Here is a 27,736-nt window from a genome sequence, read left to right as displayed (position 1 = left end):
CACGCTTATAGCTACATAAGTATGAAAAATCCTAGCGGGATAACCCCAAGGTGTTGCATTGGATTTGAATTTTTTTCTTCTGTTAATGTTTCTCTATTTTTCCACAATGAGTATTCTTTCAGTTTGAATAAGAAAAAGTCCAAAATTTAATTTTAGTTGGCTTTTTTTCTTCTTATCACTCCTCTCTTGGACTCCCTTCCAAAACGGAAGCAATGATAAAATGAACAACAACAGTGCTGTGGCTACTCTGTCTCACGCAACACTATGAGGGAGTTTCAGGGTGTGCACTTTACAGAGGAGGACACGGATTCTCACGGTGAGCAACGCTATTGTTGAGAAGGCAATGATCCCTCCTCACAGGGCTGCCTGTGGTTGAATGTGAGGAAGAGGCAGAGGTGTTTTGTGAAGGGCTAGGTGACCCAGCCATAGTGGGATGGAGTGGGAAGTACATGAGTTTGATAGCCAGATGGCCTGGATTAAGTTCCAGCTCTCTTGCTTCCAGCCTGCGTGTCCTTAGTTAAGTGACCTCACGTCCCTGAGCCTCAGTTTTCTCATCTGTAAAATGGGGGTAGCAAAAATGCCACTTCAGAGGGCTGAGCTGAGCATCCTATGAGATGATGTGTGTAACAGTTCCTGTCCAATGAGTAGGTGCCCAGCGATTGAGAGCTCTGATCGTACTCATATCCTCTGGTCTAGCTTGTACCCCTGATTTCAGCAGGGGCCCCTGCATCTCTGATAAACATGACCAAGAGCAAGGTGGACTCTGAGCAGCCATGGAGCAGAGCTTGCTGATCAGCTGCCTCCTTTGACATCCACACCCCGTGGCCTGCCGGTCTTGGTGGGTCAGAGGGGTGCTTCCCTGACCGCACAGGCCAAACCTAAACAGCCACACCCTGGACCGGAGCTCGAGAGGGAGGTGGGTCAGTTGTCACATGAGTGGGGGCAGGACTGGCCTTGAGTAGATGGAGGCCAGGGAGGCCAGATGCCCTGTGCTGCTCTTAAAAACAAAGTCCCACTGGACATGCTTGTAGGTGAAAAACCTATTTATACTTATCTGAGGTTAGACTCCATTTGTCATGTAAACACAAACTATGTACTTTTTCATGTGCACTTAATTCTCTGGAAATTCAAATACCATGTAAATCAAGGAAACAGTTTCTCACCATTTTGCACAATCACCCAAACGATGATAACCCTGCTTGTGGTGGGTTTGCTACACACACATGTCAATCTCTACTCAAGGCTGTCATGCTCATGGTGATTCTGTGTCTAGAACAGGGAAAGAGAGGGAGGGGGAGGTGCTCTCCAAGCAAAGGGGAAGCATGTGCAAAGGCCCTGAGGGAGGAGGAGAGAGTTAACTTGCAGAAGTGAAGCAGACCACAGTGGTGGGGCAGAGAGTGAGCATGGGGGAATGGTGGGTGGTGAGGCTGGTGAGGCCACAGGAGCCAGGCAACACAGGGCTTTGTGGCCATGCTGAGTCCAGCACTATGAGAAGCCAAGCAAGGCTTTTCATCAGAGAAGACATGTTCAGATTCGCATTTTGAAAAAAAAAAGAAATCCCTCTGCAGGATAGAGCACGAAGTGGAAGTGACAATAGCAGAGGCAGAGTCCAGTGAAAGGTTTCTGAGCCATCCAGGTGAGCAGTGATGGTGGCCCGGGCTAGTGGGGAGACAGTGGAGCTTGGGAGAAATGAATGAAGTGGGTGATAGCATCTACAAAACTTGGGGATGCCTTGGATTTGGGAGGGAGGAGGTATCGAGGCTTTCCTCCTCGGTAATTCCCAGGATCCTGGATTGTGGATGAATGGTGGGGCCCCTTTCTGAGGCCTTAATCCAGAAGTGTGAGCCAAAGAGGAAGATGGCATTTCCATGATGACCATCACTCCTGGCCTCCCTCGCCGCCTTTTCCATCCCCTCCTTTGGCGAACTTACCTGACTCTGCCACCTCAGCAATGGGTACCCCCTGCTCGTACGCCATAAAACCCAGGACTGAGAAGATGGCAAATCCAGCCACGAAGCTGGTGCCACTGTTCAGGCAACAGAGCATGATGCAGTCCCTGTGGGGAAGCAGCGAGAGGCACTAGGGTCAGAGCGGGCGGAACCAGTGCACAGCTCGAACGTTCTCCACCCGAGCACCATGGCTGTCCTGTGCGGCAGGCAGAGAAGTGCGGGCACAGGCAGCTCCATTTTTCTGATGGAGCACTCATGGTTCAGAGAGGTTAGGTGGCTGGCCTACGGTCACACAGCTTCTCCTGAATTTCTAGAAGATAAGGTAGGTCAGGAATCAGAAGCATGGAGTCAGCGTGGGAAGGGAGGCTGGCACATGGGAAAATGCAGAACTAATGAGAAAATGCTCCGAAACACACCGACACTCCTCCAAGTCCCTGGTAGGAGAGAAAGCCTGGGAAAGTATTCCTGGGAGCTCAAAGCAAAGAGGGCAGGAGAAGCCTCCACGGGAGAAATGGGGGCTTCTCAGCCAGGGGAGCAACCATGGGCCTTGCACCTGAAGCTCCGGCAGCCTCCGGGGCAGAGGCTTTATGGTGACATTCATCCTGGCCAAGCTGTTCACTGGAGCAGCGTCTGCCAGACCTCAGTCTGTCTCTGCTCTGCTGCCGCGAGGGAGCAGCCCCTTCCAGGTTGAACCCTTGCATGGAGAGGTTTATCAGAGCAGTGACTGTCCCCTGCTCTTGGGAGGGGGGACTCACCAGCTAAGAAGCACCAGCATAAAGCCATGGCCCAGGAGAAATCAGACTAGAAACAATGGAACTTTGTCAAGATGAAGACGGTACCCTTGAGTCCCGGCTGGTCCTGCCTCAGGCCTGGCATCCTAAAATCACCAAGTCAGGAAGTTAGCCCTTAGAATCTCAACCACTGCAGTGCCTGGACTGAGACTTACGCATACAATCCATGTTAATACCCCATTTTGTAGGGGAGGAACTGCCAGGTGACCCTGTTCAACCTCTTGCCAGAGGCATGACTAGCCTCCATAGCATCCCTGCGGGTGGCCGGCTGACCTCTGCTTGCACACCCAGGAATGAGGAGCTGGCCATTTTTTCCAGTGGTACTTTCCCCTTGTTACTGCTTAGAGTGCTAAGAACTTTCTCATATTGTATTCACCCATGCTTGTTCTCTCTGATAAAGTTAGCTTTACCCTCCAAAACAGCCTGGAGTTCCTTCAGGCTTGGCAGATCTGAAGATAATGGCCCTATAGCCCCTTGAGTTTTTTGTTCTCCGTTAAACATTCCAGTTCCCTTACCAATTCCTTATTTTGCTTGAAATCTGTAATACACTCCAGCTTATCCAGTCCCTCCTCAATTGTCACATCCAGAACTAGTCTCGACAACACAGCAGGACTCTCACCTCCTCTTCTCCTGACATCATACTTTTTATAATGCAACCAAAGCTTACATTAACATCGTTGGTGGTTGTAACACCCTGTTGCCTTGCAATGACCCTAGGAATCAAGGGCAGAGTAGAGAGAGCACTGAACTGGTGGTCGAGAGCCTTGGGTTCCAATTCTCCCTGCAATATTTTTTCTTTGAACCTGATCTCACTGGCTATACAAGGTGCTTGGATAACAGAATTTCTTGGCCTTACACTAGATCAAATCATTTTTCCTCAAGGACTCACTCTCACAATCTTCTTCCTTGGAGTGAAGTATATTTCCCTGCCTTCACTGACTTTGGGCTTAGCCACATGACTTGTTTTGGACAACAGGATGTTAGCAGATGTGACATAAACAGAGGCTTGAGATATGCTTGCATGATTGGATTTGTCTTATATCATTTCTGTGATTTTCCATGAGAACTTCCCCAGGGGAGCTGCTATCCCTTTGGCCTGGACCCCAGAATGTACCCACGTGGAGCTGACTTGAGCCTGGCTTGGACTTTGGAGCCAAACCCAGGGTCTTTCAATCCATAGCCTGCAGGAGAGTCTCCCCAGCTGACCAGCAGACTTGTGAGCAATACAAGCAATCACTCGCTGTGGTCAGCCCCTGTGTGCTGGGGCTGTTTGTTACATAGCAGTATTGTGGCCATGGACGACTGATACACATCCCTTTAAATAACTCTTCTGGCACTGTGAATGCTGGCTGGGCTGGTATAACTGGGGACTTTGGGGACTTTATCTGCAAGTCTGATTTACCTCTGCTCAAAAAGAAATTCAGCTATGCCCAGGTCAGGGCAGAGTTATTCCTAAGGTTGGGATACATCTGCTCCTTGTGCCTGTTTCCTGAAGTCTGAGGCAAAATGGCCCTGACTTATCAAGCAGTGGACATTGGATGATACCAGGGAGGAAAGCTTTTGCCTACAGCCTCTCCATTCTGAAATTCTCCCACGTGATGCTCTTAGGACCTGCAGTGTGCCAGCCCTGGGCTACGTTTCACTGAATCCTGAGGCTGGGGGAGATGAGTCAAATAGATCAAAGCCCATGCTTTTGCTAGGAGCTAAACAAAAATGATGCACCCTAAAAATTATGACGAAAAAATCCTGACTTTAAAAAATTGTCTCTGGGCATCCACACAGGTGTTAAAAAACAAATGTCCCTTGTTAAAAAAGTCCCATCTTCCTGCACACGTCTGTTGAGTGACTTTCTCACATTAGGGAGAGACAGAAGGAGAGACAGAGAAGCTGTTTAGGGACCTGAGGTCCCTTCCAGCCCCATGCATGACCTGTCCCTCTTCCCCTCCAGTCCCCAGAACACCCACCCCTTCAAGCAGACAGAGCTTAGTGGTGTCTTCGGAAGTGAGGATTTTCCCTGCCTGGCTTGCTCCATTTCCAGCCCTCTAATTCCTTCCCCAGCTCCCACGTCAAGGTAAAAGGCTTATGTAACAGTGCTTTGAAGTCGGCAGGCGCTGAACTGGGCTTTTAAGACCTCCAGAAGCTATTGTGCTGTCGGGAGAGAGGGTACTAATTTACTCCATTGGAGTTGAGAAGACCCACTTGCAGAACAATTTGGAAAAGGAAATAAAATGAACCTTCTGATTTTGCATTGCTACCCAGGGGATTTGCTTTCTTCTGCTGATGGGAGAGATGGGATAAAACCCTGCCTGCTGGAGGGGGAAGCAGAAGGGACTCACGGCTGACAGCACACATCATCCACACACTCCTTGGGGAATGAAACTGCCACTGCCCCAAGACACACGCTGGAGACAAGGCACTTTTGACCAAACCCTCTTCAACTACAGCAGTTGGGAAATAGCTGGCCACCCCTGGTAGTGAGGAACAGGGGTGCAGGAGCCAGGAAGACTCAGGTGAAAAGCCACACTCCAGCTCTGGCAATGTAAACAGGAGCAAGGGACTCAAGCTCCACGGGCCGCTGTCTCCTTGCTTGTGTAATGGGGTGATTTTGTTCTGACTTCCCTGCATAGAAGCCAGCACTAAACTAAGTACAAGGGATGCAGCAGAGAACAAGAACATGTAGCCCACGTCCTCATGGTGCTGACGGCCTAGCTGGAGAGGAGAGTGACCAAGTGATCCCTGAAGGTCCCAGCACAGAGGTCCCCATGCTGACCATAAGCCACTGATGGGGTGTTACTGTACACAGACAGTAGCCCTCTCTGGTATCCCAAGGGGGTCAGACTTGGCCCAGCCCGGAAGCCTGCATGTGCTGTTCTTCCTGTCTGGGTGCCTTTCTTCCTGTCTGTAATTAACATTTTCATCATGGCTGACAAAGTGCTTCACTTCTCATCCCCCATGCTCACATCCTCCACAAAACTTAGATGCCTTCTTCTGGACAGCCTGCTCTGACTGTCTCTAGCATCTCGTCGTCGTCCGGTCACCCAAATACCTCTCATCCAAAAAACCCGAGAAGCAGAACTCACGGCGGCCTGACGGCACACTGGATTCTACAATAGCTGCTCTTTTCAGCATGTTGGACCTGCCCACATTAACTTCCCCATTGTCTTGATTTCCCCAAATTACAAACTCTATAGGCTGCACCACTGCTGTCTGCATCTCCCACGGCACCGACTCCAGGGCCTCGCACTTAGTAGACACACAGCAAACACTGCCGATTTAACAAGTGAGTTCATAATGTGACCGCTAAGCTAGCTCTCAGAAAGGATGTAGTGGGGAGGCCAGGATGGACACAGAGACCCCAGTCAGAGTCCAGGCCCTGCCATGTCTAGCAAGGTACCGCCTCCACCAGCTTCACTTTCCCTGTCTCAAAGATGGGGTCATGTGGGAGGGACGCTGTCACTGATAAAAGTTCTTTCAAATGCACGGTGCCACTCGAGTCACATGATGACCCAGTGATGTGGTGGTTAATTCCAAGTTCCTGTCCCACCAGCAGGTGTATGGCACAATCTGCTCACCTACCCTCACCTATGCTGAACAGGACTTGGGAAAAACACTCTCAATATTTTATGAGTGTGTTGGCCAGGTGCCGTGGCTCATGCCTGTAATCCCAGCACTTTGGGAGGCTGAGGCGGGCGGATCACAAAGTCAGGAGATCCAGACCATCCTGGCTAACACAGTGAAACCCCGTCTCTACGAAAAATACAAAAAATTAGCTGGGCGTGGTGGCAGGCACCTGTAGTCCCAGATGCTTGGGGAGGCTGAGTCAGGAGAATGGCGTGAACCCGGGAGGCGGAGCTTGCAGTGAGCCAAAATCACGCCACTGCAGTCCAGCCTGGGCGACAGAGCGAGACTCCATCTCAAAAAGAAAAAAAGAGTGTGTTGCTTGTTTTTCTACTGGTATTTTAGTGTTTTTCCTATAGATCTGTCTGTATTATTCATATGTTGTGGATATAAACCCCTTGAGTATCGTACATTGTGGGGATGCTCGTTAATCTTACAGAAAATTCTCATATTTGGAAATAAAATAATGTGGATGATATTTGTATTAACAATTTTAAAAAAATTATAAAAGCAATATGTACTCAGAGTTAAACAAAAGAAACTAAACAAAACAAACCCATTTAAGCTGTATAGAAGGTAGAACTGGGAAAAGCCCACCTCCCCACCTCTGACTTCCCAGTCTCACTTTATGGAGGTGGCTACTTTGAATAGTTTCTGTGTTTCTTTCCAGAAATTTAGAAGTTCTCCATATTTATGTGGACCAATCTATCACTTAGTTAGTTCTTTTGTGATTTCTTTAATTATTTTTGATGCTTTCTACATCTTTTCCCATTCTGAAATCAGTATTTCATTCCTACTTACAGGATGGTTTTCTTTCAAAAAATGTTTAACTCTTTAATCAATCTGACATTTATTACGGTGGAAAGATGAGATGATATATGAGAATCTAATTTGATGACTTCCCCAAAATACTTATCCTATGTCAGAACCATTTGTTAAACAACAACAACAACAAAAGCCTTCCTTTCTCCACTATTCTGTGATAAGGGATTTTTGCACTGTCATTCCATGCTTAAGGAGCTCTTAGACTCTAAGGAAGAGATGTGCTGTCCATCTACCATGAAATATTAGCCTATTGTGTACCAGGCACTGAGTTCAGGGGTGCAGAGACCCCAGTAGACTGAAACGTCAACAGACTGACCATCATCCTAGACCAGCACTTCCACCACACACTGCTGGGTGACCTTGGGCAGGTCTTCTGCCCTCCACGGGTGTCAGCCTTGCTGTAGAACTCAAGCTGCAGGCATAAGAGGCCAGGAAGCCAAGGGTCAGACAGCCTGGGGCTCACCTTCTCACCTGAACTCCCTCCCAGCCCTGGTGCAGCCATCTACAGGAGGCCAAAGAGACGTGTTAGGCTGAGGGGCAAGGTCGGGCACAAGAGGACCCTACAGTCAAGTATGAAGGGGCAGGAAGCAGGTTTCTAAATAGTAGGTGGGAGAACAAGGCCCTTGGTGTATGTACTAGCTCTGTGACTCAGGCAAGTCACTTATCCACCCTGGGATGTGTCTTTACCCATACGAGGTGGCACTGAGACCTGAATGAGATGCTGGTGGTGGTGGGGGATTGGCTTTGTGCCTGAGAGAGACTCTGGTTACATTTGTTATTCTCCTAGCTCCTTGGTGGCCCACTCTTTGACCCTTGGGTAGCGGGAGGTCAACAAACAGCCTATCTGTCTCCTCCTGGGGCCCTGCAAGGTGGGCAGACAAATATAAACTAGCCTGGCAGGTTAGAGGGCTCTGAGGGTTTGGTGGAGAGCTGGCAGGACCCAGGGAAATGCTCACCTGTAGCAGTTGTTGTTATAATTGTTATAACTTCCCAGAGCGGTCAGACAGCCCAGGCAAATGGCATAGGAGAAAAAGATCTGCGTTCCAGCATCTACCCAGACCTGTAGGAAGGCACAAAGATGATGGCATAAACAGAAGTCAGATGTGTGGTGAGAGGGTGGCCCTGGTCTCTGAAATCCCCCACCCACACTCTACCCTTCAGGAAAACTCCACAATGGATAATTAAACTTCCTAACCTACCCAGGATCCCCTTTAAAAGAGTTCTATTCTTGGGGACCACATGATCAAGTGTAAATGTCCTCAATTAATTTGGGAATTTGCCAGACATTATGAATAATAGCTCAGTGACTAGCAAGAACTTGAATGCTTAGGACCCCAGCCTCAGCTGTGTGACCCTGGACAAGTTACTTAACCTCTCTGAGGCTTAGTTTCCTTATCAGCAAAGTAGGGAAGAAACTTCCCTATCAGGACTGTTGCAAGGATTCATGCAACAAGGACCACGAGCCCCTGGGATCTAGTGCCTGCTTGCAAGGTAAGTCATGTTTAAGGTAAAACGAATGCTTCCTTTTCCTTATGATTAAAGCCACCATGAGAAAAGTGTCATAAGATTCTGTCCAGGATGATACATTTGCATAGCTGAACTCAGCATAAAAGGTGGCAGGGAGAGGAGGACTGAGGAAGGCCCACCATGTCCTTCTCCCTTTCAGAACAGATTCCCCCATCTCGGCTTCCTACGTGGTACACAAGATAACTACTTTCTTAGTCCCCAAGCTCCCTTTTGATAAAAACTGCTGTGGACAGCATGACATGCACAACGGAAATGACAGTGGCTTCTCAAACACGTACCCCAGGCTCTCTTTGAGCCCAGCCCCTAGAAGTTGCCAAGGAAAATCCAGAGCTCAAATCCCAATGCAGCTGAGGAGATTCATGCTTAGGTATCAAATGCCATCTAGAGAACAGGGCTCGCACTAAAAATACAAAACAGGAAACACTGACCTCTCAATGTACAGGCACCATGCATTACTGCCCTTCGTGTATTACTGAATATTCACAGCAACCCGGCAGGGCATGGTGGGTGGCTCATGCCTATAATCCCAGCTCTTAGGGAGGCTGAGGCGAGTGGATCACCTGGGGTCAGGAGTTTGACAGCAGCCTGGCCAACATGGTGAAACCCTGTCTCTACTAAAAATACAAAAATTAGCCGGGCATTGTGGGGGGCACCTGTAATCCCAGCTGCATGGGAGGCTAAGGCACAAGAATTGCTTGAACTGGGAGGCGAAGGTTACAGTGAGCCTAGATCACACCACTGCACTCCAGCCTGTGTGACAGAGCAAGACTCTGTCTCAAAAAATAAAAAATAAAAAAAAATAAAAAAATCACAGCAACCCTATGTGGTAGGTGCTATTATTGGCCCCCTTTTACAGCTGAGGAGACTGAGGAACAGAGAGGTTGCATAATGTGCCCAAACCACACAGCTGGGAAGTGGCAGGTGCAAGTCCATGAAGGTCTGCCTCTAGAGATGTATGCTCATTCAGTCCCAGAATTTCCAACATGGAATCAGCCTCAGAAGGCCTCTGGTGTAACCTCTCACTCAACACAGAACTCTCTTCTGAGTACTTCTGACAGAATAGTCTCTGCTTGCTTACCACCAGTGACAGGGAGCTCACTATCTCCTGACACAGACCCTTTCTTCTTCAGAGACCTCTGACTATTAGAACATTTTTAAAGATAAGATGAGCTCTCTTCCTGTGTTCCTCGTTCTGGGGGCACCCAGACCACATCCCTCTCCTCCATGTGGTAGCGATTCAAAGAAAACACTCATGCCCAATGGACCCCAGAATTCTTTCCTTTCCAGGCAAAGTATCAGTATCTTCTCCCTCTTCAGAACTGGATTACACGGTACAAGTCATTCTTGTGGGTGGGTCTGCTCAACTGTGTTAAGTCATTCAACAAATTGCCTATTAAAATGGAAGATCATAATGCTGCCTCTGAACCTGAGAAATAAGTGTATTTTTTTCTCCTCTAACAAAAGGCTCACTGGGTTTAGGGTCTTGGAGCTCTGTGAGGAACTGAGGGAGAGCTTTTTCATGAAGTGCAAGGGCAGGGAGAGGCAGGTAGTGCCAGCAGACCAGAGTGCACCGAGATGGGGTAGGAGAAACTGGAAAGAGGAAATACAAGAACAAACTCCAGACATTTTGCTGTGAGTGGGGATGTGAGATAGGCTGGTAGTAAAAGGGTAGATACAATTTGGGGAAGGTGTTTGGAAATGGTAGAAGCCTAAGGATGCTGAAATGTTGGTAGGAAGGGTCCAGCGGAGAAAAAGTGTTAAAGACTTGAGAAGAAATGGTTGTATTTTTAATTCCTCCTGCGTTGTCTCAGTTTCCCCATTTACTACCTCAGTGGATTGCCTGTTCTGCTTAGAAAGGCCAGTGAGCCACATGGGGAAGCAAAAAGCAGTGCAGCTGCTGACCCATGAAATGGGAGGCCAAATCCCAGTGGCAACTCACAGAGCTACTCAGTGCCTGACCAGACTCTGGGCCTTCAATCCACCACACTTGTTAATGCTGCCACAAACCAGGTGTCCTTCCTTCACTGTCCTGGGTCAGAGTGTGCAGGCCAGAGTGAGCAAAGCCCTCAGACTTGTGGGAGAGCCGCTCCCCAATCCGTACTGAATCCCATCACTCATTGGAGTGGGCCCTCTGCCTAACATGGTAAATAAATGCTCTGTGAGTTAGGCAACACCAAAGAAAGATTTTGACCCACAAGCCCCAAAGATATGTCCCCCAAACCAATGATTGTCACTTGCAGGTTTTTTTGTTTGTTTGTTTGTTTTTTCAATTTGCCCTTTGGACCCATCAACACCGAAATGGACATCTGCTGTTTTTGCCTACTTAGCATCCATCTTTCCTTTTTGGGTAACAGTACCTCAATTTTACTTTGGAAAGCTACCTCTTCTCCACTCAGAGGTAGATTCAGGGCTGGCCACATGACCCAGGCTTGGCCAATCCAAGGATTTCTCTTGGCCACAGTGACTGGTTCATAGACAAGCATATGATGCAAGGCAAGTCAATGGGACACTTTTTTTTTTTTCTTCTGGGGATGTTAAGCTTGTAACTGCTGGGGGCATCACTGGCCATGAAGGAAGAGTCTACCTGAGAATTAAAGCCAACACACAGGAAAGCAGAGTCTAGAGCAAAGGCAGACCAATATTAGCACATGACTTGAGTCCCTGGATCAGACCTGAAATCAGACCTATCCTAGAACATTTCATTTCAGAGGCCTATAAATTCCTCTTTTATTTAAGTCATGTTGAATTGAATTGTTCTCACTTCAAACTGAAGCTAATAGCAACATTTAGCTCTTAGAAAAACCCAGAGGATATGAGCCCAAATCCTCTAATCAAACCCGAATTACTGATGGACCAGCATTCACTGAGTTCATTCATCTGTATACTGTGCAGAGCCCTGTGTCAGACTCTGAAAGATGTACCACTCAATTTTACATAGCACTCCATCTCTGTCTTCAGGTGAGATAAAACATTCACAAAACAATGTGCCCAGTAGCTAGGAGAAGACAGACGCGGGGAAAGAGAAACTTGTGCTAAGACAATCAGAGAAGGCTGCCTGGAGGAGGCACACATTTCAATATTGGAGAAGAGATGAAAGAGGGCATGTTGGGCTTAAAGATTCATGTGAAAGGTGGGTATGTTCTCAAATGATTTTTCCATCTTGCTCCCCTACCTCTATGGGGAAAAGTCTGTCATTTTTAGTCTGATGTTCACCATGAAACCAGCACCTTTACACAATACCCTTAGTCCTCCCCTTTTTTGACACAGTCTGTTGGTTCTCTGCTGTGAGGAATACTGAAATTAGCTACAGCCTCCAACTGTCTTCCCTCCCTATCTGCTAGCATCCAATTTGAAGAAATATCCATTTGTTTCCAGTTAATACTAAAAGTCAATCTGTAAACTTTTTCTACTTTCCATATATATGCTATTATCTTCAAATTTTGCATATACTCTCTAGATTATCAGAACATACAACCATCACATAATAGCCTTTACTGATTGATTGAATGATTGATTGATTGAGATGGGATCTTGCTATGTTGCCAAGGCTGGAGTGCAGTGGTGTGATCATGGTTCACAGCAGCCTTGAACTCTTGGGTTCAAATGATCCTTCTGCCTCAGCCTCCTGAGTAGCTGTGACTATAGGCATGCAGCACCATGCCAGTTTCCTTATAGTCATTATTTAATGTGAATTTGATAGGTAACTATGAATTTAATGATCACCCCCAGCCCTTATGTTAATGCCTTTCCAGTCAATTTTGTTATCTGTAGCTTGTTCTCTAGTAAATTCCTCTGGAAAGGCTCATAGGAAATAATATTTGCTGAGTTCTTGCATGTTTAGAATAGTTGATCTGTCACTTTCATACTTGAAAGGCAATTTGGCTGTATATAAAATCCTTGGCTCTCTTTTCTTTTCCTGAGTATCTGGAATATATTGCTTAGTTGTTTTCTGGCACAAAGTGCTGCTGTAGAAAAGTCTGGTGCCAATATAACTTGCTTCCCCTTATAAAGCACTTATTCTTTTGGTCTGGATGTCCAACAGGTTTTGTTCTATAATTTAATAAAGTCCAACAGTGACTAATCTGTGTTGATTTTCTCAGGCTCATGCTATATTTTTTCAAGATGCAAGTTCAAGTCTTCTCTTTCAGGAGAAAAAAGATTCCAAAATTATTGTTGTATTTATTCTCTTCCATTGCTTTGGGTCTCTTCTTTGGGGACTCATATGCATGTTGGACCTTCTTTGCTCACCTTCTATACCTATCGCTTTTTCTTTCATTCTTTAAAGAGTCTTTGTTCATTTCTGACTTTATTTTTACATTTTTCCTCCTTTCCATCTTCTGTTTACTTTCTCATATTATCCATGGTCTGTATTCACTGTTATTCCTTCATTTTAGTTATTTTTTTTTAAAGTTTTTCTTTTGTAAGTTGTCCTTCCTGTCAGCTCTTTTTAAAAATAGTCTTTTTGTCTAACAATTTCATTTATGCTATTTGCCTCATAGTATCTATTGGTTTATTAATTTCCTTTAGCTTGTTTTGAAATATTAAGTTTCAGTGTTTCGCTGTTTCGTAAATCTGTCTTTGTGCAATGCCTTGGGACAATATCCTCCCCATAATTATTTTCTTTATCATAGCTTTGCATAAGTTTTGATCACAGTCCTCTTCTGTTGCTCATGTGTAGGTGAGATAGATTTTCCTGTACTCTTAGGAGAGGATTTTCTTGTGTAGAGGAATGAGAGTGGTCCAGGATAGATTTTTCCAGACTCACAATCTGAACTTTCCTTCTTCTTTTATTGCCAAAAACTCTTTAAAACTATGGCCATACAGATAGTTCTTTCTGAAATTATTGTTCTCTATTATTTTCTCCCACTCCTATCCAAAATTTCTCCTTTCACTTCCTCTAGTGTCTCTGTCCTGCTCAATTTGGATTCTGCTTCCCGTAATTTCTTCTTAATGACAATGGGGCCTCAACTGGTTAGTGTGTAGTGTTCACGGGGCCCAGACCTCTGGCCAAATTTGTTGCAGTCCTCCCCCACTTACCTAGGGGTTAGAGACTGCATAGGCTCCCTCCTCGTTTGAGGTGATGTTCTCAGATAAGTCCACCAAGCTTCTACCCCCAAAAAGAGTCCTCTCCCAGTACATGTTAGAGCTTTCTGGGTTTCCTGGTGCTGGATCGTCAGAATTCCCTTTACCTTTATGTTAATCTTCATCTTATCCTGCAGAACTGATATCATGCAGATGTCATTGCTGTTGGCATCTGGCCCCATCTATTCACATTTTGTCGTTCATGGAGTCACCTAGTTGTGCTGAAGGTGCTGTCCGTAGGGTTTTTGTTTTACTACTCTTGTTTCTCTGTTTGGATGGGAAGATCCTAGGAAGTTAAAACAATTTTTTTTTCTGTTGCCACCTTATCTTCTTGATTCTCAAGAAATCTTTAGAGGGCAGGTTATACAAGATTGATCTTGGCTGGATGAATACCCAGATCTGAGCAATATGATGGGTGGGGGTGCAACACTAGAGGGTGATCCAGGTTTTTTTAAGGGTGGTTGAAGGTATAAAGTGGGGAAATGGGTATTAATTTGGAGAAGGGAAGTTTGAGACATCAATTGAGATGTTCAAGAGACACATGGAAAGTCTGGGGCTACATATAGATGTCTGGGCTAGAGACATACATTTGAACATCATCAGGATTTTAGCAGCAGCTTAACATCTCCCTGACTCCAGATCTAACATTTTCTTCCCTGGCCTCTTCTATTTTTCACATTTGAAAAACCAATTTTGAGATCAGCTTTTCTGCTGAGACACATGCTCATTTGGGCATAGCAGAGCCTGAGAATGTATGGGATTGGATTTCTTGAAAACATCTCATGAAGAACCATGGGATGCCTTTACATGGAGTCTGCATCATTAGGCTCCTTTACAGAAAGCATAACTGATATATGTTTGTGTTCTTACACAGATGCCTGTGGTTGTGAAAATGCAACATGGCTCCAATTGTCATCCTTGCCTCTCAGTCTAGAAAGGAACTAATTAACTCATCAGTGAGGTGGTGTATTTGTTAAGATAATTACTGCTAGGTTATGTTGTATTAAACAATAAATCCCCAGATTTCAGTAGTTTAGCACAATAAAAGTTTATTTCTCACCCACACAAAGATTAAAGCACAACCCCTGTGAAGGGGCTCTCTTCCACCCAATGATTTGTGATATTAAGTGTTTTTCCTTTATGATACCACCATCTCTTAATACAAGCTTCCAGCACAGCCTCTGAGGCAGAGAAACTGGAGGTTTGCTTGGGAAAGTTTTAAGGGTTAGGCCTGAGGGTTTCCATCACTCCCAAATACACATTATTGGCCACATCCAAGTGACTTGGTTGCAACCTAAAGACAAGGAAGTCTGGGGAATGTAGTCTTCCCATTTACTCAGGAAGAGAAAAATAAATGACTGGTGAACACAGCATTATCTCCGCCAAAGCATTATTTCAAGTCTATTTCACCTACAGCTACTTTCTTCAACTAAAAATCCCACAAGCACAAACAAACAAAATCATGGTGGCCATTAGAATGACTTGGCAAAAGGGGAAAAGAAAGTTAGTAAAATAAGCTAACAGAACATTCATGAACCAGCCCTTCCATCGCTTTGGTAATGACTTAAGAAGTGAAAAACTTGAGTTAATGTTTGTTGAAACCTACTGCATACTACAGACTCTCATGTACACAATCTCATAATTTGCCTAATGATCTTACTAGGTAAGTATTATTGTCTCCATTTTTTTCAGAAGTGGAAATAGGCTCCTGCAAAGTCAAACAGCTTATAAGGGAGAGAGTTGGGTTTGAACCCAGCGCATTCTGGCTCTACACTTTACAGAGAAAAACTAGGACCTCCTGGTCTGCTGAGTAGGCCTGGAGTCTCAGCTGGGATTTAAACGCTCTGCAGCTGTCAAGTCAAACAGAACAAAGGCAACCCCACCTCAATGAAAGGAAGACCAGGCAACTGAGCCTACTGACCAGCATCTCCCAGGACGCTACAAAGGGAGCAGCTCAGCAGAGAAAGGGCTTCCTATTTCTCAACACAATTTGAAGGGAAAACAGTCTCAACAAAACAAACCCTAAGGAAGCTGGGTCAGCAGCTGAGAAAGGGATCACTCCCCATGTTCTGCAGCAATGAATGGGGGGCGTTCTGGCAGCACAGCTGTGGGCGGTCCGCATTCAGATGTTTGGAGGACAGATTTGCATGGGAACAGGGGAGTGGGGCCCCTTTAGAAGAGAGGTGGTCCCGCCTCCAGCTCTGGGGCAACCTCACCTCTTTCAAGGCAACTGGTTCCAATGAGCCCTGGTGCATGGTAGGTACAGAGAACAATGAATAAGGGTGTAGCCCACCTTCCCAGCTAGGGCCACAGGGCTGCACAGAGTAGCTCCTTGATGACATTTGCTGGGAGAAGCAAGAAAGGATGGATGGACAAGGACAAATTTTCCCCACCCACACTTTAGCTACGGTCATCATGACGGATACTCAGCATACGCTGTCCCAGTCCACATGGACAGCACCTCACAGTTTACAAGACTGTATGTCCTATGACCTGTGTATCCCACACACTGCTCTGAGGTGAGCATTGTCATCCCCAGGTTAGACACAGGTGAGCTGCTGGAAACATGCTCACCTTTTCTCCACATTTCTGCCTTGATCATGCAAGTAGAATGTCTAATTTCTTAGATGTTTGGGGGAGAAAGCGTCACTTCTTTTTCCTACCTCTTCGAGTAACTTATCCAATTGGGGAGACTGGGGAGACGGTCATCGTGCATATGTGGGCAGCATGTCTCTCACACACACAGAACATGAAATAACATTTGTGAAACAAACCTCCAGCACCGTCCTGGTTCTTGGAGAGCATTGAGAAATACTCTGGAAAATATTCAGAAACCCAGCCAGGAGCCCTCATGAGCAGCAGGTGCTTAGTCAACATTTATTCCCTCTCAGGATATTCCAGTACTCAAAAACCTGGAGGAAACGAAAAAGCCTATTCCCTCTTCCCCCCACCATAAGCATGCATTTAGTGTCTACCATGTGCCAGGCACGAGTCCCAGGAATGGAGGCTGAAGCTGTCACTAAATGTTACAGAGCTCCTACTCTTAAGGAGCTTACACTTTAGCAGGAGAGATAGAGAGCAAGCAAAGGCAGATAAGCTCTCAAACAACATCTGGCAGAGAGGAGCAACTTGTGGGGAGGGGCATGGGAGATGAGTTCAGTGTAGTAGTGAGTTCAGTGGCAGTAGGGGCCAGGGTCCCGCCTACCCATGAAGGTACAAATGCTGCTCTGGGATTTTCTACAGCATCTATGGCAGCACAGCTTTCAGAAAAAGCTACCCTAGAAATGTGATTTCAAATCTGCAAAGAGAGCCACTGGTCAGAGCAGAAGGGCACGCCTCTGCTTGTCACCAAAGCCAGCATCAGCAGTCCGACCAATTAAATCCATCTCTATGTCCTGGAATTGGCTGGTGTTTGCTGTGGTAATGCCTTAGGTCTTTGACAAATGCAGCATTAACCCATCCTGCCATGAAAGCACCAGTAAGAGGGTGTATGATGATAGTCATGCTGATGATCACAATGACACCAACTAACTTTTCTTAGCACCTATGACATACCAGATGGAAAGCGCTGTACAGGTATTAAACTCACCTCATCTACACTGTTAAGGTGGGTGCCATTGCTATTTATTAGCTCCCTTTTATAGATGAAAAAACTAACACCCAGGGAGAGGGAGTCACTTGTCATTTACTTTAGAGAAATGTACACACTGGCCAGTGTGAGGAGTCACTTTGGGCTTACAAACAAACGAATCTTCTAATTGCCCCGGGAACCTAGCCCACGTTGGGAGAGGGAACCTAGCCCACGTTGGGAGAAGGCACTGAAACACCAAGCCAAAGGGGCCTAAGTTAAACAAGAGAGCACTAGCCAGGCTGCATGCCTTAAGCCTTGCAGGGGCTTACTGAAAAGGGCAAAAACTTTGGGGTCAGCAGACCCAGCTTGGAGCTCTACTCTTCTGTTTACTGCTAAGCAACCCTGGGCAAATTACTTCACCTCTTTGAACCTCAACTTCCTTGCCTGTGAAAGAAAGACATAATGAATGTAAAGTGTATAGTGGAGTACCTGGTACCATCCCCTTAATCTGGTTTCTTTTGGTGGCTGACGATACTCAATTATACTATGCAAACAAGCTCCCACGTCCTTTCCAACATCCCAGCTTCCGTTCCCATCAGGTGAACTAATCAGATTTCTGAGAAGCGCAAAAGCTGAACAGCCCATCACTAAAGCAGATACACATGCCTCTTAGGGCTACCAGCTTGGGTCCAACAGGGATGGATGAGAAGAACCAACACTTCATCCCTCCTAGGCTGCTTGCTCTTCCAGCGCCTGGCCAAGAAGATGCGTGAAAACCGCCAGACCCAACAGCACATGCGGTATGGGCTTTTGGATCCAAGAAGCCAGAACAGAGCTTGGTGGCCCTCCTGGGGCTTCCAACCCACAGCCTTTTCTTTCTTCGACATTTTCCTTCAAACAGACAGCTACACACACACACACAGACACACACCCACAGACTCACACACACACACAGACACACGCACACACAACTTTTGTAAGCAGAGCCTTAGTTTGAGGCAAAAATATAACTTATATGGCCCGGCAGAAAATGGCTGAATTAAGCTCTTTCTTTTTGCCTTTTATATTGGTAAGGATTCTCAAAAGATTAAAAGTAGGTTAGGAGAATAATAAAACAGCTGTGTTTCCAGTGTGTACCTGACAACGGCTTTTGTAGAAGTGAATGATTACATGAAAATCACTTCCTTCCCACCTCTTTCTCAGCCTCCTCTGGGTTGCTAGGCGCCCTTGCTCCTTCTTTCGGCTAATGCCACATACAGAAGCTGATGAATACAGTATGGCCATTATGAGGAAAGGGGAGTCTGGGAGAGGGATTCAAATGCTCCCTCCCTGGTGGATTCCATGGGGGGAGAGGGCTTTGGTGGAGACAACTTTGGAGATATTTAAATGCTAATGTGCTGGGCAGGCGGGCAGGGCCAGTGGGAACAGTGGTGGGAAGGGACTGAGGCTCTTGGCCTGTAAACCCAACTGGAAATATGTTCTGCAGCCTCTCGCTCTGGTGCCAAGCCCTTCCCTGGGCAGCCGGCCCTGCGGCCAACCAGGGCCCTGCCAGTAAAGTGTCACTGGGCTAAAGGGTTGCGCTGCGGGTGGTGAGGAGCCGTTCAGTTCTGTGCAGGGGGAGTTTGGGTGTGTAGGCTGACCCCAGTGGCCCCTTTGTGTGGAGCAGGGAACGAGGGTGACTGTGGCGGGGCTTTTGCCCAGGAGGCTGGACAGCCATGTCCAGGCATGGAGAGTGCAGAGGGCAGATGGGCAGTTAGCCTCCCCTTAATCTATCACATCAGTTGCTTGAGCCCCATTTTACCAAAGTACTAAATGCAGGAGGCTCAGAGAAGGATGAGCCTGAGCAACGCCTGAAGATGGCAATTCCCAGCCCCAAGCTCTTCCCAGGATGTCCACACAGACTCAGGGAAAGACAGTTTAGGCCAGGCTCTTCCCCAAGGAGTGCTGCTTAAGGAGGAGGCTCTTGGCATCTTGGACAAGACAATTCACTGGGCAGGACTGTCCCACTCCCTGTAGGATGTCTACCCACCAGCCCCCACTCTCCAAATGCTAGAGGTCTCCCAGCCATTCTAGCAGCCAAAACTACACCCCCACTTGTTTCTAAATGACCCCAGGCCAGCAGTCCTACCCATCCTGGCTAGAAGCCACTGAGGCAGGGGAAGTCAGAGTGGGCAATGATTGTGGGGCTGCAGAACCCACATCCCATGGGCAGCACTGGGCCAGGGGCTCCCAGCCCAAGCCAGACTTCAGCTCCCAATCAGGCAGCCTGATCAGGCAGGTTCTTTTGTGTCAGCCGAGCAAGCTGTTAGGATGAAGCCTCATCATCTCCCCCTAGAACCACATTTCTTTGCTAATAACCATGGAACTTGTTCAAAGCCAGGAAATGAAATGCCAAGCCAGGGTGCTCCATGCGCTGGAGGACCCGAATGGGAGCTAAACTTCAAGCAATAGAAAAGATGTCCTTGGGAGGAGAACAGAAAAGAAAACAGCCGCAATGGTGAAGGTAGTCACTTCTGTGTCTGGCTGCAGATAGATGAATATCTGAGATCATATTGTGGCATTCATTGTTTATTGTCGGTCTCCCCCAACTAGAATGGAAGCTTCCCGAGAGCAGGGTGCTCTGCTTTCTCACTGCTGAATCCCCAACCCTTCGCGCATTGCTGGCGCAGGATAAGCACTCAAGAAATGTCTATAGGGTGCCCACAGCTGCTTAGGGTCTCCAGCACACAGGAAAGGAGTGCTCAAAGCTCACACCAAGTCCTAACTACCAGGCCAAGTGGAGAACATACTGGACTGAGAGGGACAGGACACCTGGATCCAATTGCAGCTTGCCCTTAAAGTTCCTGTGTGTTCTCCCTAAAGTTCATTGTTTTCTCCTAGCCCCAGTTTTCCAACTTGTAAAATAAGGGAACTACATTGCAAAGGAGATGGCAACTATGTGACATGCACATCCAACCCCCATTTCTGCCCAGGGGAGACATTACTGATCAATCACAGCACTCTTCTGCCTTCAGTGTAGCTATGGTGAAAGACATCCACCACCTGTCAGAGATAGTGAGTGAGCAGAAACCTGCAAGACAGAATCGTCCAGCCCAGCCATCCCAGGCTTTATAACAGGGTTATGGTTTGGGGTCAGCTGAACCCATTTTACATGGGGCATTTCAACCTTGCAGTTTTAAAAGCCCAGGAAGACACTGAACACCTGTGTTTAAGCTCCTGCTCCATACTAGGGACAAACTTCACATGAAACACAAGGGACACAGAAAGGAAGGAGGAAAATGACACCATACTCATGGAGATATGTGTTTTTAGTGGATTTCTGGCACTTACGCTGGCCTGGAAGGCTGGCAGAAAGTGGCAGGCTATTCCAGTGGAACAAATGCTACAAGCAAAGGCCTAGAGGGCAGGAAAGGAGAAATCTGTCAGAAGCTGCCCAGCAGAAATGCTTCTAAGCAAGAGGCTGAGAGGGGAGATGGAATAGACCTTCTAGAGCCTCATGGAATTCACAGAGCTGGTGTTTCATTCATCTCTGTACCTTTGGGCAGAAGCCACTCAAAGTTCCCAAGTAGGAAAATGCTTGTGGCAGCCATACCAAGGATATAGAAAGACACTGCTCAATTCTGTGTGAAACAGAATTCTGACAGTGAATGGGAACACACTCAAAATTATGCCCCAAGGAGCCTCCCAGGGGATATCTGTGGTGGCTGAGGAGTGGGAACAGGCACAGCCAACAGTGGAAGAGCCTCTTCCCTGCCTGAGAGCTCCAGTCTTGGGATGAGCTCCTGTGGCTAGAAGGAACCAAGCACAGTCAGACACACAGAGAGGAAATTTCTGCATTGATATGGTTTGTCACCGTGTCCCCATCCAAATCTCATCTTGAGTTGTACTTGCATAATTTCCACATGTTGTGGGAGGGACCCAGTGGGAGATAACTGAATCATGGGAGCGGTTCCCCCATACTGTTCTCATGGTAGTGAATACATCTCATGAGATCTGATGGTTTGATAAGGGGAAACCTGTTTTGCTTGGCTCTCATTCTCTCTCTTGCTGCCACCACGTGAGACATGCCTTTCATTTTCTGCCACGATTGTGAGACTTCCCCAGCTGCATGGAACTGTAAGTCCAATAAACCTCTTTCTTTTGTAAATTGCCCAGTCTCAGGTATGTCTTTATCAGCAACGTGAAAATGGACTACTACAGTAAATTAGTATTGGGAGTGGGGTGCTGCTAAAAAGATACCCAAAAATGTGGAAGCGACTTTGGAAATGGGTAACAGGCAAAGGTTGGGACAGTTTAGAGGGCTCAGAAAAATGTGGGAAAGTGTGGAACTCCCTCGAGATTTGTTGAATGGCTTTGACAAAAATGCTGATGACATGGACAATGAAATCCAAGCTGAGGTGGTCTCAGATGGAGATGAGGAACTTGTTGGAAACTGGAGCAAACGTGACTCTTGTTATGTTTTAGCAAAGAGGCTGGTAGCATTTTGCCACTATCCTAGATATTTGCGGAACTTTGAACTTAAGAGAGATGATTTAGGGTATCTGGTGGAAGAAATTTCTAAGCAGCAAAGCATTTAAGAGGTGACTGGGGTTCTGTTGAAGGCATTCAGTTTTATAAGGGAAGCAGAGCATAAAAGTTTGGAAAATTTGTAGCAATGTGATAGAAAAGAAAAACCTACCGCATGTTCTCACTCATAGGTGGGAACTGAACAATGAGATCACTTGGACTCGGGAAGGGGAACATCACACACCGGGACCTATGATGGGGACGGGGGAGGAGGGAGGGATTGCATTGGGAGTTATACCTGATGTAAATGATGAGTTGATGGGTGCTGACGAGTTAATGGGTGCAGCACACCAACATGGCACAAGTATACATATGTAACAAACCTGCACGTTGTGCACATGTACCCTAGAACTTAAAGTATAATAATAAAAAAAAAAAAGAAAAGAAAAACCCATTTTCTGAGGAGAAATTCAAGCAGACTGCAGACATTTGCCTAAGTAATGACGAGACAAATGTTAATCCCCAAGACAATGGGGAAAATGTCTCCAGGGCATGTCAGAAGTCTTCACAGCAGCCCCTCCCATCACAGGCCCACAGGCCTAGGAGAAAATGGTGTCCTGGGTTGGTCCCAGAGTTCCTGTCCCATGCTATCTGCAGCCTGGGGACGTGGTGCCCTGCATCCCAGCCACTCCAGTCATGGCTGAAAGGGGCCAATGTAGAGCTCCGGTCATGGCTTCAGAGGGTGCAAGCCCCAAGCCTTGGCAGCTTCCACATGGTTTTGAGCCTGGGAGTGCACAGAAGTCAAGAATTGGGGTTTGGGAATCTCTGCCTAGATTTCAGAAGATGTATGGAAATGCCTGGACGTCCAGATAGAAGTTTGCTACAGGGGCAGGGTGCTCATGGAGAACCTCTGCTAAGGCAGTGCAGAAGGGAAATGTGGGGTCAGAACCTCCACACAGAGTCCCTACTGGGACACCACCTAGTGGAGCTGTGAGAAAAGGGCCACTGTCCTGCAGACCCCAGAATGGTAGATACACTGACAGTTTGCACCGTGTGCCTGGAAAAGTCGCTGACACTCAACACCAGCCGGTGAAAGCAGCCGGGAGGGAGGCTGTACCCTGCAAAGCCACAGGGGTGGAGCTGCCCAAGACCATGGGAATTCACCCCTTGGATCAGCGTGACCGTGACCTGGATATGAGACATGGATTCAAAGGAGATCATTTTGGAGCTTTAAGATTTGACCACCCTGCTGAATTTCAGACCTGTATGGGCCCTGTAGCCCCTTTGTTTTGGCCAACTCCTTTCATTTGGAACAGTTGTATTTACCTGATGCCTGTACCTCCACTGTATCTAGGAAGTAATTAACTTGCTTTTGATTTTACAGACTCATAGGCAGAAGGGACTTGCCTTGTTTCAGATGAGACTTTGGACTGTGGACTTTTTAGTTAATGCTGAAATGAGTTAAGACTTTGGGGGACTGTTGGGAAGGCATGATTGGTTTTGAAATATGAAGACATGAGGTCTGGGAGGAGCCAGGGGCAGAATGTTATGGTTTGGCTCTGTGTCCCCACTCAAATCTCATCTCGAATTGTATTCCCACAATTCCTACATTTTATAGGAGGGACCTGGTGGGAGATAATTGAATCACGGGGGCAGTTTCCCCCATACTTGTTCTCATGGTAGTGAATAAGTCTCACGAGATCTGATGGTTTGATAAGGGGAAACCCCTTTCACTTGGCTCTCAACCTCTGTCTTGCCACCACCACGTGAGATGTGCCTTTCTTCTTCTGCCATGACTGTGAGGCTTCCCCAGCCATGTGGAACTGTAAGACCAATAAACCTCTTTCTTTTGTAAATTGTCCAGTCTCAGGTATGTGTTTATCAGCAACGTGAATATGGACTAATACATGTATTGCACTGGAAGTCAGGGCAAAAGGTGTTTGGGGCTTTCTGCTGCTAAGAAGCTTAATGTTAAGGGGTCTATGCCCCTCATCATTTCCTGAGCACTCTGTATAGCACATGGAGACTATAGCAAGAATGAAGCTCCCCACCCCGTGCTCAGGGCCTTGCAATCTAGAAAGCATATGAGGAAAAAGAAAGTCGAGCAAGCCCCTGATATCATCCATCTGTGATTGACAGATTCATCTGAGCAGTTCTTAAACCTTATTTTTAGCTGTTTCCCTTCTGGGTGAGGTAGAAGTTTTCCACGGGTCAAGAGAGAAAGGAGAGCAGGTATAAAATCTCACAAAATCAGACAGATCTGGTTGAGTTCCAGCTCTGCTGGGCCACCTTGAGGAGGTCACTTCTTTGAGCCTCAGTTTCTTTGTGGGTACAATGGGGAAAATCATCATTTCAAGCTGCCAGAGTTGTTCTGAAGACAAAATGAGACTAGGTTTGTAGAGTGTGCACAGAGTACCTGGCTCACAGTAAATGCTAAGTGGCTAGAGAGGGGTCATTCATTTGGGCCTGAAAAAGCATCTTTGAAGGTGTGTGTGGGGCTGACTGGGTAGGTCCCACTTGGGGTAACAGAAGAAAAGCCAGCTTTTCTAGCCCTGGGAGGAGCTGGCCTCAGAGGCCCTGACTGTCTCCTCCCCACCCTGGTGTGAATGTTCTACAAAGGGCAGGAGGCCAGGCCCACCTGTTCTGTCCCAGAAATGCTACAACAGCTGGCCCTGCCCAGCCTTCACTGCAGGGTCAATGCCTCCTCTTCCAGGCCTAGTGGACAGACCTCAAGGAACCGGGCCTTGGGGCCTCTCAGTCTCTCTGCAGGCATTTGCCTTGGGCAGCATTAGGAGTGAGAAAGGAGGAGACATCTTCTCATCATGGGCCTTTGAGAAGCCACGCGAGCTGCCCATATGAGCATCACCTGCACATGCAAAGATGACCTTTGCTCCTAAAAAAGTTTACATGGGTAAATGTGTGCCATGGTGGTTTGCTGCACCTACCAACCCATCACCTAGGTAGTAAGCCCCACATGCATTAGCTATTTATCCTGATGCTCTCCCTCCCTCTATTCCCCAACATGCCCTGGTGTGTGTTGTTTCCCTCCCTGTGTCTATGTGTTCTTATTGTTCAGCTCCCACTTATAAGCAAGAACATGCAGTGTTTGGTTTCCTGTCCCTGTGTTAGTTTGCTGAGGATAATGGCTTCCAGCTCCATTCATGTCCCTGCAAAGGACATGATCTCAGTCTTTTTTATGGCTGCATAATATTCCATGGTGCATATGTCCTGCACATATATCCTGGAACTTAAATAAAATAAAATTAGGAAAAAAAAGTACCAAGTTCCCAAGAGTCATTAGTCCAAACTTCATGTTGTCTTCATATTTCTACAAAAAGTAGTATTACCAACTTTCTTTTTTAATCAATAAAATGCACTCAAATTAAAAAAATTAAATTTTAAAAAAGGTGAGTGGATTCTCTTGCATTATCTCAGCAGCAGAAAACCAGCCCTTGGAATCCTCACCAGCCTCCCTCTCTTTACTGGGCACTTCCAGGCTGTTTTTCTCCCTCAGTTCTCACAATAACACTATAAGCTGGTACTATTATCATCTCCACTTCACAGAGGAAGAACACGAGGCCCTGGGAGATCACTCAGCTGATGCCTAGAAGACTCAATCCCAGATCTGTATGATCCCAAAGCCCTCACTTTTTAAAAAATATGCTCCAAATTATTTTATTTAATTTTTAATTGACAAAAATTCGATATATTTGTGGTTATTTAATTTTTAATTGACAAAAATTCGATATATTTGTGGTTTAGACATGATGTTTTGAAATTCATAAACACTATGGAAAGGCTAAATCAGGCTAAATAACATATGCATTGCCTTGCTTACTTTCTGTGTGGCGAGAACACTTACTATTATTCTCTTAGTGATTTTCAAGTACACCTGATTGTATTGCATGTCATTGCCTATGTCACCACGCTGTATGATAGATCTCCTGAACTCACTCCACCTGTGGCATTGACATCATATCCTTTGACCCAATCTCTCCAACCCTGCCCACCCAACCCCTGGGAACCACCATTCTACTCTCTGCTTCTGTGAGTTTGACTTTTCTAGAATCCACACACAGAATAAGTGAGATCACATGGTGTTTGTCTTTCTGTGCAGTGTCCAGCTGCAGCTCACTTTCATCTTCCCAGTAGACTGCCATCATCTTCACCAAGAGGAGAGGTGGTGTAAATGAGCCTGGAGCCAAACGCTCTTATCCTGTCTCTCTGCTCTCCACAGGCCCAATGTCCAAACCAATTTCACTGCTTGACACTCACTGACCTGCCTGCCCTGCTTACATACCATTCTCCTTCCACCTCTCAGGTCCTGCCAGCCTTCAGGGTCGCACTGCCACCTGCTCACACGGCCTCTCCTATGCTCATCTGAATGGAAGAGGTGACAGCTTTAAATGGCTCCAGTTCCTTGGGAATCTGACTAATGGAGCATCCTGGTTCACATAGGCCAGTGGGAGCAGCAGGACCCAGGGGCCTGGGGGAATGGGTAAACATGCAGGGCTGTGTCAGGCAGGAAACCAGGAGGGGCGGCTAACCTCGGTGGACTAATGGGAGATGGCAGGCCACCACAACATGCCCTCCTGGATAATGTGTGGGACACAGTGGCCTTGGCTTTGGGGCAAAGCCACTGTGAGGGAGGGGCTGTCTTCATTCCTCATGCTTCCCTCAGAGATTTTTCAGGGCTTTGGGTTGAGCCGCAAAGCCAAGAATGATTAGGTAAAAATAAAGTAAGTTACAGACATCAATGCCAACATGCTTAAGGCTGAAGTGTACCGATGTCTACAACTTACTTTGAAGTGTATCAAAAAATAAAATACACTGCATGGATGGGGCTAGAAAGGTTTGTGGTGAAGTTGACATAGTGAAACACCCATGGTAGAGTCCAGGGGGTGGGCATGTGGGTGTTCCCTGTGCAGGCAGAACCAACCCACAAGACAGCAGAAGGAATACTCTCGTCCCACAGTGGGAACTGGCGGCCTCACTGGAAGAGGTGCGTTCACGACACTTCTCAGGAATCCTTTTGTGAGAAGACTATGCTTTGTGCCCAGTAACTCATGCTTGTATCAGTGGGGGGAAACTGAGGAAACTCCTACGCTGCCCAGGTGATGTCAGAAACCAAAACCAACGTCAGTCTCAGATCAGAAAAACTGAGTTTTCTGGGATCAGTTGTCTCCTCCTTGACATCCCCTTAAAGATTAAAAACACCTCTGAACTCCTGATATTATCCATCTATGATTCACAGATTCATCTGAGCAGTTGTTAAACCTCATTTTCAGCTGTTCCCCTTCTGGGCCAGGTATAAGTCTTTCACGAGTCAAGAGAGAAAGGGGAGCAAGTATAAGAAGATAGAAGTTTGCATTCCTCCAACCTCACCTTGCACAAACCTATGGATTAATTTTATATTCTGTCTCTGAGGTATTCACTGAAGAGGTCTGTATCTGTTATTTATTTTCCTCATCTGTCTTTCTTAGGGAATATTTTCTTTAAAGCTCCAAACAGGTGACAGGACTGGAGAAGAACAATTATCATGGTACCCACTGTCCCAGGCAGGAGCTTAACTCTGAGATGACAAACACATTCTACAATATGCATTTAATGAGCAGCTACTATGTGCTAGGCAGTTTGCAAGCCGTCATAGGAGACGTAGAGTTGAATAAAATGTTCACGTTCTGGAAGGGTTGGTCAAGTGTAGCTTGGATTAACCCCCAGGAAAGTTAATCATACGCTTGCTTAGAATGACATTCACCCAACCCGTTTCCCCCATGCACTCCCACAGCCTTGGGAAATCCTAATGCACTATCATCTATAACCTTGGAGACATGCAATTTCCCCCTTCCAGGTGATTTATGATATAA

General features: G+C 46.7%; 1 protein-coding gene across 1 annotated transcript in view; it reads right to left on the bottom strand.

The window, feature by feature from the left end:
• The window catches only part of SLC6A11 (solute carrier family 6 member 11), a 122,368-nt gene that overhangs the window by 21,102 nt on the left and 73,530 nt on the right, over positions 1-27,736 (bottom strand). Inside the window, exons 7-8 of the mRNA XM_050781470.1 lie at positions 8,140-8,243; positions 1,932-2,056 (exon numbers count right to left, since the gene is read on the bottom strand). Coding sequence (XP_050637427.1) covers positions 1,932-2,056; positions 8,140-8,243 — 229 coding nt within the window. The remainder of the gene's footprint in view (positions 1-1,931; positions 2,057-8,139; positions 8,244-27,736) is intronic.

Source organism: Macaca thibetana, chromosome 2 (genome assembly GCF_024542745.1).
Source record: "Macaca thibetana thibetana isolate TM-01 chromosome 2, ASM2454274v1, whole genome shotgun sequence".
Lineage (NCBI taxonomy): Eukaryota > Metazoa > Chordata > Mammalia > Primates > Cercopithecidae > Macaca > Macaca thibetana.
Note: the sequence above shows the minus strand (reverse complement) of the source record. Positions and strands in the feature narration are given on the sequence as shown.